At 40.7% G+C, this 18503-nt stretch overlaps 1 protein-coding gene across 1 annotated transcript in view; it reads right to left on the bottom strand.

The window, feature by feature from the left end:
* Window positions 1–18503, bottom strand: part of tusc3 (tumor suppressor candidate 3) — a 404131-nt gene that overhangs the window by 126732 nt on the left and 258896 nt on the right. Inside the window, exon 7 of the mRNA XM_060830630.1 lies at window positions 4100–4163. Coding sequence (XP_060686613.1) covers window positions 4100–4163 — 64 coding nt within the window. The remainder of the gene's footprint in view (window positions 1–4099; window positions 4164–18503) is intronic.

Below are 18503 nucleotides of genomic sequence, written 5' to 3' on the forward strand. Positions count from 1 at the left end.
CAGTCTCATTACATCTTGCCAACTGGAAAATTACCCATGAATGCCTACTCTCTGATTTCTCTTAGCCAGCCAATCTTCTACCCACATCACTAAGTTATCCACTAAACCATGAGCGTTTACTTTCTGCAATAGCCTTTGATATGGCATTTTATCATAAAGCTTTCAGTATGCTCACTAATTACCGTTTATTCTCATTAAATGTTGACTGTGGCTGATTTTCTTAAGTGACCTGCTTTTTGGTATTTTAAAGTTAAAAATCACATAACACCAGGTTATAGTCCAACAGGTTTATTTGGAAGCACTAGCTTTTTGAGCGCTGCCCTTTCATCAGGTAGTTGTGGAGTATAAGATCATAAGACATAGAATTTATAGCAAATACTCAGTACTCAATACCAACAATTGCCAATCTCCGAATACCATCCTCCAACTCATCCACTTTATCCTTGACCACACGTTTTCACCTTTGACAACCAGTTCTTCACCCAGACACACGGAATAGCCATAGGGACCAGATTTGCACCCTAATATGCCAACATTTTCATGCACAGGTTTGAACAACACTTATTTGCTGCACAGGACCTCCAGCCAACACTCTTTTGCTATAAATTTTGTCTTATGACCTTAACCTCCACAACCGCCTGATGAAGGAGCAGCACTCTGAAAGCTAGTGCTTCCAAATAAACCTGTTGGACTACAACCTGGTGTTGTGTGATTTTTAACTTTATCCACACCAGTTCAATACCAGCTTTTTCACATCTTTGTTATATTAATAAAAGCTTCTAACATTTTCCTTAACCGAGGTAAAGTTAATTGGTCCATAACTTTGTTTTTCTGTTTTCCTCCATTTTTGAATAGACAAATTACATTTTGCCATCCAGCCCAAAGGGTCCAATCCCAAAAATTGGGAGTTTTGGAAAATTTAAACCAGTGCATCAAATTTCTCACAAGCAATTTTTCTCTAGAGTGACAACTTTTCGATTCATCCAGCATCTCCTGATTTTCCATTGCTAATTTTCCATAGTGATTCAAAGGATCAATGCTTGCTTTAAGGCTTTTCTTTTACAAATATTTACAGAAACTCTCACTGTTCTTAAACTTCTGAGTAGTTTTCTCTAACTCTAATTTTTCCCTCTTTAATGATACTTTGGTTGCTCATTGCTTTTTTAAAAAAAAGTATTCTGTAGAATCATCTCATCTAAAACCTGTATTTACACATTTTTTTGTAATTTAATCATTGATGGTGGGTACATTCAATTTTTTCTTATATATTAGTTTGTATCTATTCTGTGTATCCTGAGATATTGTGAAATGTCTAAAATATGTGCTGCTCCATCTCTATTCCAAAACTAGAGGCCAAAACTGGTGAGAGGGGAAAGATATAAAAGGGAACAAAGGGGCAACTTTTTCATGCAGAGAGTGGTGCATGTATGGAATGAGTTGCCAGAGGAAATGGTGGAGACTGGTACAAATACAATACTTAAAAGGCATTTAGATGGGTACATGAACAGGAAAGGTTTAGAGGGATATGGGCCAAATGCTGGCAAGTAGAACAAGATTAAGTTAGGGTATCTGGTCGGCATGGATGAGTTGGACCGAAGGATTTGTTTTTGTGCTGTGGAACTCTAGGATTCTATGAATTGCTCAAACAGAAGAACATTTCACTCTGCCTTATAAAATCTTTTAATGATCTGAAACATCTCATTAAGATCACTCATTAACCTCCCATATTCAAGTTACTGTAAATTAATAGAAAGATTACGTATTGTAAATGTAAATGAAACTAATTGAGGGTTGGGATTAACTTGGTCCAAGCTTTCAAATGAAATTCACCATGATGATTTTAGCTTTTCTGATAATCACCCATGGGACTCACCCACTATTATTGTCATAGACTTCACAGTCAATTATTCCTTCCGAGTTGATACAAAGACACACGTTGAAAACCATAAAAGACTTTCTTCAAATGTTCTTATTATTTGAGCTGACGCTACTACTGGACAAGTCAGATCCCAGACTGAAATCTGGCTTGATAGATCGTTTTTGTTTTCTTTTTATTTAACAAGGTAGCCTTTCATTCAGCTGCATAAAATATAATCCTGTCTTTCTCAACCCGGGAGGCAATTGCCAAGTGGTATTATTGCTAGACTATTAATCTAGAAACTCAGCTAATATTCTGGGGACCGGGGTTCAAATCTTGCCATGAATGAAAAAAATGTCAATTGTCAGAAAAGCCCATCTCATTCATTGATGTTCTTCAGGGAATGAAATCTGTCACACTTACCTATTATGGCCTACATATGACTCAAACTCACATTCCCGATTAAGGGCTTATGCCCCAAATGCCAATTTTCCTGCTCCTCGAATGCTGCCTGACCTGCTGTGCTTCTCCAGTACCACACTCTCAACTCAGCCCCACAGCAATGTAGTTGACCCATAACTGCCTGCTGGGCAATTAAGGAGAGAGATAAATGCCCACATTCCATAAATGAATAAATCCAAAGTATAAAATAAATAATATTAACACATACAGATCTCACACACCATATATCACAATATACTGATCAGATTCTGAAGGTGTCACTGGAAGCAGGAGGAATGTGTAGATTTTACTTAAGTATTTGCAGGCAGAAGCAGTGCAATGAATATTTGTGTCTTCACTGTCTTAGACTTACCAGATGTGAGGACAGTTTCTTCAGTGACCCTAGCAGTGACCTACTGCTGACAAACATTGTGTTACTTTGTGACAGCCAATTCTTGTTTTCCACTGAATTTAGGTGAAAGATTAAATGAGGGTCATGTAACGTGTTCCAGGAGTTAAACTGCCAGGAACAAAGTCAAAAATGCTCAATAATTACAACACTCTGGGGACCATAGTTGGACTACTGCATACACTATTGCAAAAGAGAATGGATGCAGTCAAGAACAGAATGTAGTTTTTTTTAGATTACATTTATCTAATGTAGTTTTGCGAGTATAATACCAAAATGACAGCTTACAGTTATGATCAACACCAAAATTCCACATACAGTGACTAGTGTGCCAATACAGATGACAGCATTGACTTCTGGTTCTGGAGGTCACTGCCATGCATGAACCTTGAAGGTCCATGTAGAAGAAAAATGAATTAGAGGGAATGCTTGTTGTGATAAATAAACTGGAACAACTGATTGGAACGAGCAAAGTTTGCCAAGTAGATGCTGAAATTTTATGTAGCATTCAAAAATAGAAATCTGCTTACCCAAGGCACTTCATACTTGATTCAGACAGATGTCTAGGGCTTTAGCAAGTCAATGATAGTGGGCAATTGGGTATAAGAAAGTGCACTTCAAAAATGATTTCCACATCCTGAATTGATTCCCCCAAAAAACAAGTCTGATGAGGGCCATGTATTTCTCAGTTTGAGATCTTGGAACAACAGGATAAATGAGCAACAAATGGAGGCTGATACTATGAAATCCTCAAGAGAAAAACAAAAGTGAATATCCAACATATCAGTTGTTTAAAAAAAACCTATCAATATAAATAATTGAAAACACAATGACCTGGAGTTGGATTTTCTTTAGATTCCAAACCATGCCATTTCTATTAAATATTTGTTAAAAAATTGATATTCCATGTTTGCTTAACTGTTTCATGGTAAGAACAGTTGCATTTCACTCAAAATATAGTTATGTTTAGTTGTATTCAGGACCAACTGATTTATTTCTCCATGCCAAGCCAAAAGGCAAGAAAGCTGAACATATAAAATAACAGAACAAGTATGTTCACACTGTCAGGGGCCTTCCACTGCAACGGTAGACAATTGCTCAATATGAATTTAGCAGAAACTGAGATGCATTTTCTATATTGGGTCACAGAATCTGTGCATGTAATGTCCAAGTTTAGCAGAGGTTAAAATGATCTAATAATAAGTGTTAATTTAGAATATCAATCATTCACGATAAATGCATTTTTTGATATTTGTCAAATTTCCTATAATTGTTTTCTAGTCCTGTTTATATATGTAGTTCAAATTTATAATTTTTAATACAATTTCTCTCCAAAACACACATGCTTTAAAGTTACCTTGTCACTCCACAACACATATTTCAAAGGATACTGAGCAGAAGTATTATGTGGGACTCTGCAACAAATTGAGCTTGGCTGCTTCCATGAATGTAACTCTGCAGAAATAATGAATTCAAATATTAGAAAAATGAGATAAAATGTTCTATGAATATCAATAACAAAGTTCGTATTTATTTTGATGATTCCAAAATATAAGCTATACCTTTGAACCTGGTGAATATGAATCATTTAAATAAGCTAAGTAGTGGGGTGGGGGGGGGGGGGGGAAACAAACTGGAAATTTAAGAAGTTAAAGGAAAAGTGAGAATAAGAAAAGTTAAAAAAGACAACAGAATCAATGGAGCAGAAAACTCAAGAAGGGATCGTGCAGTATGATCAAGTGAAATAGGGATTGATCGGAAGGGTGAGGGGACGAACAAATTAAAAATATTATATACGTATGCATGACTCGTAAAAAAATAAGGTGGATGCGTTTGAGGCACAGTTGGAAATTGGAAGGTGTGATGTTGTGGAGATAACTGAGTTGTGGCTTCAAGTGGACAGGGTCTGGGAAAGGACAGACTGACAGGCAGAGGGGGTGGGGTGGCCATGTTGGTGAGGAATGATATTCAGTCCCTTGCGAGGGGGGACATAGAATCAGGATGTGTAGAGTCAGTATGGATAAAGCTGAGAAATTCTAAGGGTAGAAAGACCCTAATGGGAGTTATCTACAGGCCCCCAAACTGTAGTCTGGATGTAGGGTGTAAGTTGAATATGGAGCTGAAATTGGCCTGTCACAAAAATATTATTACAGTTATTATGGAGGATTTCAACATGCAAATAGACAGGGTGAATCAGAATGCCACTGGACCCCAAGAAAGGGAGGTTGTGGAGTGCCTCCGAGATGGATTCTTGGAACAGTTTGTACTGGAGCCTACCAGGGAGAAGGCAATTCTGGATCTGGTGTTGTGCAACGACCCAGATTTGATCAGGGACCTCAAAGTAAAGGAGCCATTAGGAGGTAGTGACCATAATATGATAAGTTTTAATCGCAATTTGAGAGGGAGAAGGGAGAATCAGAAGTGTTAGTATTGTAGATGAACAAAGGGAACTATGGAGCCAAGAGGGAAAGGCTGTCTGCAGGGATGGCAGTGGAACTACAATGGCAGGTTTTACTGGATATAATGCAGAAGGTGCAGAAACCGTTCATTCCAAAGAGGAAGAAAGATTCTAAAGGGAAGCCAGGGCAGCTGTGGCTGATGAGGGAAGTTAAGGACTATATAAAGATAAAAGAGAAGTATAACATAGCAAAGATGAGCAGGAAGCCAGAGGCCTGGAAATTTATAAAGAGCAACAGAGGATAACTAAAAAGGCAATACACGGTGAAAAAAATGAGGAACGAAGGCAAACTAGCCAAAAATATAAAGGAGGATAGTAAAAACGTTTTTAGGTATGTGAAAAGGAAAAAAACAAGTTAAGACTGAAATTGGGCCCTTGAAGACAGAAACGGGTGAATTTATTATGGGGAACAAGGAAATGGCAGAGGAGTTGAATAAGTACTTTGGATCTGTCTTCACTGGGGAAGCCATAAGCAAACTCCCAGATGTAATAGTGGCTGAAGGACCTAGGGGAACAGATGAATTGAAGGGAATTAATATTCAGCAGAAAATGGTGTTGGATAGACTGTTAGGTCTGAAGGCTGATAAGTGCTCTGGACCTGATGGTCTGCATCCCGGGGTACTTAAGGGGATGGCTCGAGAAATTATGAATGCATTGGTAGTCATTTTCCAATGTTCTATAGTTTCAGGATCAGTTCCTGCAGATTGAAGGGTGGCTAATGTTGTCTCACTTTTCAAGAAAGGACGGAGTGAGAAAACAGGGAACAACAGACTGGTTAGCTTGAGGACAGTGGTGGGAAAGATGCTGAAGTCAATTATAAAAGATGAAATTACGATTCATTGGGATAGAAGTAACAGGATAGGTCAGAGTCAGCATGGATTATGAAGGGAAACCGTACTTGACTAATCTTCTGAAATGTTTTGAGGATGTAACTATGAAGATGGACAAGGGAGAGCTAGTGGATATGGTGCAGCTGGGACTTCCAGAAAGCCATAGGAGATCAGTGAGCAAAATTAGGACACATGGTATTGGGGGCAAAATACTGACTTGGATTGAAAATTGGCTGGCTGACAGGAAGCAGAGAGCAGTGATAAACAGGGTCCCTTTCGGAATGGCAGGTGGTGACCAGTGAGAAACCACAAGGTTCGGTGCTGGGACTGCAGCTGTTTCAAATATACATTAATATGATATAGATGAAGGTATTAAAAGCAATATTAGCAAATTTGTTGATGACACAAAGCTGGGTGGCAGGGTGAAATGTGAGGAGGATGTTATGAGAATTCAGGGTGACTTGGACAGGTTACATGAGTGGACGAATGCATGGCACGTGTAGTTTAATGTGGATAAATGTATGATTATCCACTTTGGTGGCAAGAACAGGAAGGCAGATTACTATCAAAATGGAGTCAAGTTAGGTAAAGGGGAAGTACAATGAGATCTAGCTGTTCTTGTACATCAGTCAATGAAAGCCTGCATGCAGGTACAGCAGGCAGTGAAGAAAGCTAATGGCATGCTGGTCTTCATAACAAGATTAATTGAATATAGGAGCTAAGAGCTGTATAGGGCCCTGGTGAGACCGTACCTGAAGGAGTGTGCGCACCTTTGGTGGCCAAATTTGAGGAAAGACATTCTGGTTATCGAGGGAGTACAGCGTAGGTTCATGAGGTCAATTCAAGGAATGGCGGGACTATCATATGTTGAAAAATTGCAGCGACTGGGCTTGTATACACTTGAGTTTAGAAGGATGAGAGGGGATCTGATTGAGATGTTTAAGATTATTAAAGAATTGGACACTCTGGAGGCAGGAAGCATGTTTCAGCTGATGGGTGAGTCCAGAACCAGAGGTCACAGTTTAAAAATAAGGGGTAGGCCACTTAGAACAGAGATGAGAAGAAACTTCTTCACCCAGAGAGTGGTGGCTGTGTGGAATGCTCTGCCCCAGAAGGCAATGGAGGCCAAGTCTCTGGATAATTTCAAGACAGAGATGGTTATAACTCCTAAAGATAATGGAATCAAGGGTTATGCGGATAAGGCAGGAACAGGATACTAATTGTGTATGATCAGCCATGATCATATTGAATGGTGGTGCTGGCTCGAACGGCCGAAAGGCCTACTCCTGCACCTATTGTCTATAAATATAAATAATTATAAATGTCCAAATTTTCATGGCAATGTTTTCAATGCAATTAGTTAGGAATTAGTTGAGATCTATGATTCCTACAGTATTACGAACTCTTGTGGCAGAGGCAGAGGTTGAAGTTCTCGACTTGACAACATTAGAACCCTGCTTATCCAAGCAGGGAAGAGTTCAGCAGTGGTTCCAGCATGGATTGATGCATCAGTAATCACAAGAGAAACCAATGTGTCACCACCAAGGCACCTTCTGTCAAATGTGGTGAAGCAACATTATGACAATTGCATATAGTTTTGTGTCTCAAATGATTTTACATTTTCCATTTCAAAGGGAAATACCTATCTTATGCTTAACAGAAACTAGAAAATGTTAATTAGAAAACAAGCACAAATTAAAATGATGAGCACATTTAAGTGTAAAATGATAGCTTTTAAAAATATAAACAATTAATTTTCATTGAAACAAAATAAAATTAGATATACACATTGAAAGAAATAAAACTGATAACAGGGTGATGATTTTGGTTTTTATAGAAATTATTTTATTTACAAACTTCCCTGTTGGCACTTCACTAAAACTTTCTCCACAACAAGGGCCAGATTTTCCCATTGGAGTTGGGAGGTGCACTAATCCATGCCCCATGTTGAGTAGAGCATGGTGGGAAGCAGGATTTTCAAAGGGCCAGAATGTTAATTACTCTTGAGATAGGTGAATCTCCCAATGAGAGGCCAGGTTGGGGGAGCGAGATGCAGGTAGAACAACAGGGCAGTGGGAAGTGTTCTGATGCAACTTGGCAGTCATTGCTGAGAGTGCAGCTGTGAACTTTTTTTTTAATTAAAAAGGAGCATCATCTCCAGAGTCAAAGACTCATAGAGATGAACAGCACAGAAATAAACCCTTCGGTCCAACTTGTCCATGTTGACCAGATATCTCAACTTAATTTAGTTCCACTTGCCAGCACTCAGCCCATATCTCTCCAAACCCTTCCTATTCATATACCCATTCAGATGCCTTTTAAATATTAAATGTTGCAATTGTACTCACCACCACTTCCTCATTCCATACACTTACCACCGTCTATGTGAAAAACTTGTACCTTTGGTCCCTTTTATATCTTGCCTGTCTCATCCTAAACCGATGCCTGCTAGTTCTGGACACCACCCCCCTCCTCCTCCCCAAACCAAGGAAAAGACTTTCTCTATTTATCCTATCCATGCCCTAAATAATTTTATAAACTCCCAAGGTCACCCCTCAGCCTCTGATGCTCAGGGAAAACAGCCGCAGCCTGTTCAACCTCTCCCTATCACTCAAATCCTCCAACCCTGGTAACATCCTTGCACATATTTTGTGAACCCTTTCAAGTTTCAAGACACCCTTCCGATAGGAAGGAGACCAGAATATTCCAATAATGGCCTAATCAAGGTCGTGTACAGCTGCAACATGACCTCCCAACTCCTGTACTCAATGCTCTGACCAATAAGCGAAAGCATGCCCAATGCCTTCTTCATTATCCTATCGACCTGTGACTACTTTCAAGAAGCTATGAACCTGCACTTCAAGATCTGTTTGTTTAGCAACACTCCCCAGGACCTTATAATCAAGTATATAAGTCCTGCAAAGATTTGCTTTCCCAAATTGCAGCACCTCGCAGTTATCTAAATTAAACTCCATCTGCCACTCCTCAGCCCATCGGCCCATCTAATCGAGATCCAATTGTAATCTGAGGTAACCTTCTTCACCATCCACTACTCCTCCAATTTTGGTGTCATCTGCAAACTTACTAACTATACTTCATATGCTCACATCCAAATCATCTATGCAAATGACAAGACATTGTGGACCCAGCACTGATCCTTGTGGCATTCCACTGGTCACAGGCCTCCAGTCTGAAAAACGATCCTCCACCACCACCCACTTGTCTTCTACCTTCGTGCTAGTTCTGTATCCAAATGGTTAGTTCTCCCTTAGATCAAGGAGATCTAACCTTTCTAACCAGTGTCCCATGGGGAAGCTTGTCGAACGCCTTACTGAAGTCCATCTAGATCACATCTACCACTCTGCCCTCATTAATCATCCTCGTAATTTCCTCAAAAAACTCAATCAAGTCGGTAAGAGATGACCTCGCATACACAAAGCCATGTTGACTAACCCTAATCAGTCCTTGCCTTTCCAAATACATGTACATCCTGTCCTTCAGGATTCCTTCCAACAACTTGCTCACCACAGACATCAGGCTCACTGCTCTATAGTTCCCTGGCTTGTCCTTACCACCTTTCTCAAATAGTGGCACCACGTTAGCCGACCTCCAGTCTTCTGGCACCTCACTTGTAACTATCAATGATACAAATATCTCAGCAAGGGCCCCAGCAATCACTTCCTCTGCTTCATACAGAGGTCTCAGGTACACCTGATTAGGTCCGGGGGATTTATCCATATTTATGTGTTTCAAGACATCCAGCACTTCCTCTTCCGTAATATGGACATTCTTCAAGATGTCACCATCTATTTCCCTATATTCTATATCTTTCATGATTTGGAGTTGCCGGTGTTATACTGGGGTGTACAAAGTTAAAAATCACACAATACTAGGTTAAAGGCCAACAGGTTTATTTGGAAGTACTAGCTATCGGAGTGCTGCTCCTTTATCAGGTGGTTGTGGAGTATAAGATTATAGGACACAGAATTTATCGCAGAAGGTTACAATGTGATGTAACTAAAATTATATATTGAAAAAAACCTGGACTGTTTGTTAAGTGTCTCATCTTTTAGAATAATTTGGAGATGCCGGTGTCGGACTGGGGTGTACAAAGTTAAAAACCACACAACACCAGGTTATAGGCCAACAAGTTTAATTGGAAGCACACTAACTTTCGGAGCGTCAACTCCACTATCACCTGATGAAGGAGCGTCGATCTGAAAGCTAGTGAGCTTCCAATTAAACCTGTTGGACTATAACCTGGTGTTGTGAGATCTTTTAGAATGGGCCTGTTGACTTCAGTCCTTTCATATGTAAATTCCAGAACTTTCTTAAAGTTACATTCTCAAGCGAACTTTAACAATGTTGGCCCAGATAATGCATTGAAAGTGGGAGGTGTCCTGTGTGAAGCTGTCTGTCCCTCAATGTTCAGACTGATTCTAATCTAAAAAAGGGATTTACAGAATCTTCCATGGATTTAGTTTTTGGGCAAAATAGAATATAATTCTGAAAAAAATACAAATTCACCCCACAAACCTATATGTGCGTGTGTGCGCACACCGGGAGGTATGAGTGTCTATGAGAGAGTGGTGTATGTATATGTGTGCGTGAGTGAGAGTGTAAAGGGATATAAGTCTGTTAGAGGGTGCGTGCATGTGTGTGCGGGTGTGAAAGAGTGTGTCTGCATGCGTGTGTGTGTGTCGATGTGTGTCTGATTGTGTGTGACAGTGTGTGTGTAATGCAGTCGGGTCACCTCTAAGTGCCATGAACCCAAGGTCCTGATTGAGGCCATCCCCATGGCTACCGAACTTGACTATAAGCTTCTGCTCAGCCATGTTGCGTTGTTGCCTGCCCTAAAGTCCGCCTTGGAGGATGGTCACCCAAAGGTCAGAAGTCGAACGTCCCAGACCACTGAAATATTTCTGACTGGGAGTCTATACCCCTGTCTATTGATTGTTGTGCGGTGTTGATTCATCCGTTGTCGTAGCCTCTGCTCGGTCTCATCAATGTACCAGGCCTCAGGGCATCCTTACTGGTATGAAATAGACAATGTTGGCCAAGTTACATGAGTACCTGCCACATACATGGTGGAATCCGTGTTGACACTATGTCATATCTTGCAGCATCTACTGTGACAAGGTTGTACTGTGTTGTCCTGAAAGTCAGGCAGTATAGGCGTAGGAAAGGTCTTGGCAAGGTGCTCATCCTCATTGATAATGTGTTGCATGCTGCAAAGAACTGGCGTAGTTTATCGGCTCCTGAGAAGGACTGGACAACGAAGGGTTCATGTCGGTTGTAGCTCGTGTCTGTGTCCTAAGGAGGTCATTATGGTTTCTCATTGTGGCACATCAGAAGTGGCAGTCGATGAGTTGAACATTGTACACCGTTCTTATAAGGCCATCCTTGGACACTTTTAAGTGCCGGTCATGTTCTTCCTCAACCGAACAGATCCTGTGTATGCTTCCGTAGGGGATGGCTGTTTTAATACGTTTCGGGTGGAAGCTGGAGAAGTGTATCATCATGAGGTTATCCATGGGTTTGTGGAAGAGTGAGATGGTGAGGTTCTGAGATGCCTACCCTTAATAAAGATGTATGTGTCCAAGAATGAGACAGATACTAGAGAGTAGTCCATGGTGAGTTTGATGGTGGGATGAAACTCGGTTGATATCTCCACGTAGTTGTTTCAGTGATTCCTCGTCATGGATCTAGAGGAAGAAAATGTTGTCTATATAGCTGGTGTATAGTGTTGGTTGGAGGTCCTGCAGAGAGAATAAGTCTTGTTTGAACCTATGCAGGAAAATGTTGGCATTCTGGGGTGCAAATTTGCACTCCATAGCAGTTCTGTGTTTCTGGATGAAGAACTGGTTGTCAGAAGTGAAAACATCGTGATTGAGGATGAAACGGATGAGTTGTAGGATGGTGTTCGGAGATTAGCCTCTGTTGGTGTTGAGTACTGAGGCTGTTGCCACGATGGCATCATTGTGGGGATGCTGGTACAGAGTGCTTCAATGTCCATTGTCACAAGAAATGTTCCTGGCTTGACTGGTCTGTGGGTGCTGAGTTTCTGTAAGAAATCTGTAGTGTCCCGACAGAAGCTAGGGGGGTCCCCAGTACAATGGGTTTCAAGATGCCTTCAACATAGCCAGAGAGGTTCTCACACAGGATCCCAATGCCTGACATGGTGGGATGTTCCGCTGTGTTGGTTTTTTATGTCTTTGGAAGGCAATAGAAGTCGCTGATGCAAGAAGTACGTGGGATGAGGGCGCGTGGAGATATCTGAAGGACTGGATCCAAAATCCTGATCAATGTGTTTAGTTCATGGGATGACATGGATACCACCATTACATATTGGGACACCTCCCACCATGTACATGGTAGGTACCCATATGACTCAGCCAATATTATCTATCTCATCCGCTGCAGGCAAGGATGCACTGAGGCATGGTACATTGGTGAGACTGAGCAGAGGCTATGGCAATGGTGAATGGACACCACACAACGATCAACAGGAGTGTTTCCTCCCCATCAGAGAGTACTTCAGAGAATTTATTTGGGAGTAACTGAGAAATAAGAAAGGGACGATCTCTTCATTGGGATTGTATTATAGACCCCCCTAACAGTCAGAGGAAAATTGAGAAACAAATTTGGAAGGAGATTTCAGTTATCCATAATAATAATAGGGTGGTTATGGTTGGGGATTCTAACTTTCCAAACAGAGACTGGGACTGCCATAGTGTTAAGGGTTTAGATGGAGAGGAATTTGTTAAGTATGTATAAGAAAATTTTCTGATTCAATATGTGGATGTATCCACTAGAGAAGGTGAAAAACCTTGGCCTACTCTCGGGAAATAGGGCAGAGCAGGTGACTGAGGTGTCAGTGGGGGAGCAATTTGGGGTCAGCGATCATAATTGAATCAGTTTTAAAATAGTGATGGAAAAGGATAGACTGGATGTAAAAGTTCAAGTTCTAATTTGGAAGAAGGCTATTCTTGTCTATTATTTTAGGCAAGAACTTTCAAAAGCTGATTGGGGCAGATGTTTGCAGGTAAAGGGACAGCTGGAAAATGGGAAGCCTTTTGAAATGAGATAACGAAAGTCCAGAGACAGGTTATTCCTGTTAGGGTGAAAGGAAAGGCTGGTTGGTATAGGGAATGCTGGATTACTAAAGAAATTGAGGTTTTGGTTAAGAAAAAGAAGGAAGCACATGTCAGGTACAGACATGATAGATCGAGTGAATCCTTAGAAGAGTTTAAATACAATAGGAGTATACTTAAGAGGGAAATCAGGATGGCAAAAAGGGGACATGAGATAGCTTTGGCAAATAGGATTAAGGAGAATCCAAAAGGGTTTTACAAATATATTAAGGACAAAAGGGTAACTAGGAAGAGAATAGGACTCCTCATAGATCAGCAAGGCGGCCTTTTTGTGGAGCCGCAGGAGATGGGGGAGATACTAAATGAGTATTTTGCATCAGTGTTTACTATGGAAAAGAATATGTAAGATATAGAATGTAGGGAAATAGATGGTAACATCTTGAAAAATGTGCATATTACAGAGGAGGAAGTGCTGAATGTCTTGAAATGCATGAAGGTGGATAAATCCCCAGGACCTGATCAGATGTACCCTAGAACTGTGTGGGAAGCTAGAGAAGTGATTGCTGGGACTCTTACTGAGATATTTCTATCACCGATAGTCACAGGTGAGGTGCCAAAAGACTGGAAGTTGGCTAACGTGATGCCACTGCTTAAGAAAAGTGGTAAAGACAAGTCAGGGAACTATACACCAGTGAACCTGACATCTGTGGTGGGCAAGTTGTTAGAGGGAATCCTGAGGGACAGGATGTACATGTATTTGGAAAGGCAAGGACTGATTAGGGATAGAGTTGCAAAATGTCATGCTGGAAAAACACAGCAGGCCAGGCAACATCTGAGCAGCATGAGAATCGATGTTACGGGCATAAGCCCTTCTTCAGGAATGAGGCTGATGATTAGATTAGATTAGATTACTTACAGTGTGGAAACAGGCCCTTCGGCCCAACAAGTCCACACCGACCTGCCGAAGCGCAACCCACCCATACCCCTACATTTACCCATGACCTAACACTACGGGCAATTTAGCATGGCCAATTCACCTGACCCGCACATCTTTGGAATGTGGGAGGAAACCGGAGCACCCGGAGGAAACCCACGCAGACATGGGGAGAACGTGCAAACTCCACACAGTCAGTCGCCTGAGTCGGGAATTGAACCTGGGTCTCAGGCGCTGTGAGACAGCAGTGCTAACCACTGTGCCACCGTGCCGCCGTGATGTGCCAAGTGAGCTGAGATAAAAGGTAGGGGGGAGGGATTCCCAGCACCCCTCCCCCAAATTCCATCCCCCTACCCTTTATCTCAGCCCGCTTGGAGGATTTGAGCTATAGGGAGAGGTTGAATAGGCTAGGGCTGTTTTCCCTGGAGCATTGGAGGCTGAGGAGCGACCTTAAAGAGGTATATAAAATCATGAGGGACATGGTGAGGACAAATAGACAAAGTCTTTTCCCTGGGGTCAGGGAGTCCAGAACTAGAGGGCATAGGTTTAGGGTGAGGGGGGTAAAGATATAAAAGAGACCTAAGGGGCAACTTTTTCACACAGAGGCTGGTATGGGTATGGAATGAGCTGCCAGAGGAAGTGGTGGAAGTTAGTACAACTGTAACTTTTAAAAGTGATCTGGATGGGTTTATGAATAGGAAAGGTTTGGAGGGATATGGGTCAGGTGCTGGCAGGTGGGACTAGATTGGGTTGGGATATCTGGTCGGCATGGATGAGTCGGACTGAAGGGTCTGTTACCGTGCTGTACATCTCTATGACTCTAAGAGCATATCATTCTACTAAGGGCCATTTTTGCTTCTTCCAATCTACAGACACAGAAAATAGCACAGTCTTATTCCTCTATAAAACACTGCTCCAGGCTAACTTAATACTTATGGCTGATTTTTTACGTTTAAGGAATAAAACATATAATCAAGAACGAACCCACTCTAGTCACTATTGTAGGTTTACAGCAAAGCTATACCTAAAACTATTCTCTCGTCTGTTTCTGTGCTGTGACCTCTTCCAAACAGGTTCCTCCAAGATCAGTTGTGAATTTCATTGTTTGCCAAGTTTGTCTCGACACACTCCGAGGTCTAGCAATACATGAATTCAACAGCAAAGGCAGCAGCTCTGCACGTTCACTGAGGTGTCTGTTAGCAGTGTGGGTTTCTTTCTTTCTCTCTCTCCTCCCCTCCCCTCTCTCTCCTGCACTGACCTGAGCACGTGCAGCCTATTGTCTGTCCTTCTCCCTTTTAAAAGCGCCATTGTTCTGACTTTTTTTCTCTCCAAAGTTCCAAAACAATGCAACAGCATATAAAACAGTAATTGCTGCTCCTGGAATTCGAGGAAATCACCTCCAATGCCTAAAATGCCTCAAAAAAAAGGAGCAGCCTGTTACAACCAGAAATGTTTCCTGTCTCCCATCTTGGATTACCCAGAATCTGACCAAACCAAATTATGAACTAGGACCCAGGATTGGTCAGATAAGCATGATTATCAAAACCTCTGCTGCTTAGTAAAGTTTTTTTCATTTTTGTCCAAACTTTCACTGTTGGGTTCCTACAAGCCTGCTATATATCTGGATTATGGACAGACTAGACAGGCTGAGATTGTTTTCCTTACAGAAGAGAAGGCTGTGGGGTGTACAAAGTTTTGAAGGCATTAACTAAGTAGGTAGGGAGCAATATTTCATCTTAGTACAGGGGTCAATAAACAGAGGCACAGTTTTAAAGTAAGGAAGAGAAGGCTTAAACACTCTTTGAGCAAAGCGTTTTTGACTTAGAGGGCTGTGGGCATCTGGAACTCGCTGCCTAAAAGGGTAGCTGGGGTAGGAACACAGACATTTGAAACTTCACGGCATAGAAGGCCTCAGGCCAAGTGCTGGAAAATGGCATTGGAATAGATGAATGCTGGATGAACAACATGAACATGATTGGCCAAAGGCTTCTTTTAGATTCAAAAAATGATCTGACTCATTCTATGAAACCTACATCACATGAGCAAACAAAAAAAGAAGTTAGATATGTAATTGGCTAAGTGATGGGGGCAGAGTGAAGAGCTGAAATGTTTCCTGTTTGGAGAAAAGTATGCAGTGAATTCCCTCAGAATCAATTTAGGACCATAGCGGGTTTTTGTTACATGTAAATGGCCAGCGCTAGGTGAGAGAAAATACAATTTCAGATAATCCTAAAAAAACTTGATGATACAGCAAATATTGTCAATTATGTCCACTCGAATACACAAAAGCACAGTTGTTAAGGCATATTTGTGACATAATCATTAGTTCCAAATGGCATGCAATTTGTTTCATAACAACTCTGTAATTGCAAAAAAAGTTAGTTTTTATTAGAAAGTAATCTTTTTAAAATTCTACTAAGGCAGAGGTGAATTAGTGGATGTGATGCTGGATAAAAGACTAGTATCATAGATCAGCATATTCAACCCCACAAAATAAATTGCGAGACAAAACCACTGTCATGTTTGCCTTACTCCATTATTATCAGGTTGTCCAGTTGAAGGATTAAGCTTCATGAAAAAAACAAAAGCCAAAAATCTGTACATGCTAGAAATCTGAAATAAAAACACACAATGCTGGAAATGCTCATTCAGGCAATATTTGTGGAAAGAAGTAGAGACCAGCCACATTGACACTTCATTAACAGTCATGACACAAAATTCTAACTCCGTTTCACTCCATAAACATTGTGTGTTCTGCTGAGTGTATCCAGTATTTTCTGTTTTTATTTTACAGATATTTTGGTGGTTCGCACATGGAATGAGAATTGGCCATTTAAACCATCAAATTCTTATTTCATGTCCAGTAAACTCTGATAATACTTTTGATAAATTCTATATTACAATTTTGTAATCTCCAAAGCTAACAAAGTATCATTTGAAATTTTTATTGAAAGAATGAACATCCCAATTTAAAAAAAAAACACATAACTGATTATATTTCTTCAGCACAGATTCAGTGAAAGATACAGGCAATGAGAAGCTCTTTCAATGAGGCTGGAGCTTCTGCAAACCTCTGTGGATTTTCTTTTTAATTGCATATTAACTCCAGCGCAAGCCCTCCATCCACCTATTACACCTACCGTAAACCTTGTGAAGTGGGGCTGTTCTTGAACAATTCATCAAATCATCAAAAAATAAGATGGAGTTTGCAATATACAGGATCAAAAGAATTAAAAAGTGAGAAGGGAAATGATGATTCTTGGTGTGCTTTATAAATGACCAAGCAGTGAAGTAAAGTAAGGTAGATTGACAGACTTCTCAGGGACCTGTTCAAATACATATGACAATGATACTCAATTAATTCTTAATCACATGGAACAATTTTAATTGTCCCAAAATATATTGTAGCTTAAAGTGGGAAAACATTTAACAATGCAACCAAAATCACAGGTCATGAAAGCAATATTGCCTATTATACTTCAAGAAATTAAATAATGCCATTTACTGGAAGAGAGTAAGAGAACGATCACAGAATAGTGACCACAAAGCTAATGAAAAGATAAAGATAGGGTGGCTGGATTTAAAAATGTCAAAGTTTGGTAGGTCAATTAAAAAATGATGTGTATCACCAAATCTTGGTGATAGAAAAATCAACAGGTCAGCAGATCAATAATGGGTGGTACGTTACATTTAGAAGACTGTCAATAAACAGACACAACATTAAACTAACACTCAGATTAGACACTTAGATCAATAAATTAAAAATAATCTTGAAAGTTAGGCTAAGGTCTTCTCATTTGCTCAGTATTCAGGAACAGGAAGCAGTGACAGTGAGGCAGGTAACTGTTTAAGGTTCTCTCAGCCTATCTGAGTAAAAGGAGGTCTGCAGAATGGGTGAGCAAATTGACCAGAGCACAGTGTTACAGGAAGCTATTCAAGTAGGGGGGGCAACGAGCAATGTGGTAGTAGTGGGTGATAGCATAACGAGGAGGAATAGCACTGTTCTCTGCACCAAAAGGCTGTGTTGCCTGCTCTGTTCAAGGATTCCAGACATCTGCTCAAGGCTGGAAAGGAACATACAGTAGGAGGAGCAGGATCCAGTGGTTGTGGTCCATCTAAGTACTAATGACATAGGTAGAACTAGGAAGGAGGTTCAGTGTGGAGATTATGAGAATATTGATGCTAAAGTAAAAAGAAGAATCTCAAAGTTATAATCTTTGGATTAATAGGTAAATTGTTTGCAAATTGGCATAGGGTATATAAAAGCGAGAGTGGGCCTCAGACAAGTGCCTCAAACTGATTAAATAAAACGGGCAATGTATCAGTATGAAAGTGGAGGTGAACTGGAATGCAAAGCTAGGGGATAGATACAGGCACAGATAGATAAAGACACAGTGGCAGACTGTAAAAGGGACATTTCAGAATGATCAAAATAAGTACATGCCTTCTGTAAAGAAAGATTCTGAGGTATTTCTGTAG

The sequence above is a fragment of the Hemiscyllium ocellatum genome, chromosome 1, assembly GCF_020745735.1.
Source record: "Hemiscyllium ocellatum isolate sHemOce1 chromosome 1, sHemOce1.pat.X.cur, whole genome shotgun sequence".
Classification (NCBI taxonomy): domain Eukaryota; kingdom Metazoa; phylum Chordata; class Chondrichthyes; order Orectolobiformes; family Hemiscylliidae; genus Hemiscyllium; species Hemiscyllium ocellatum.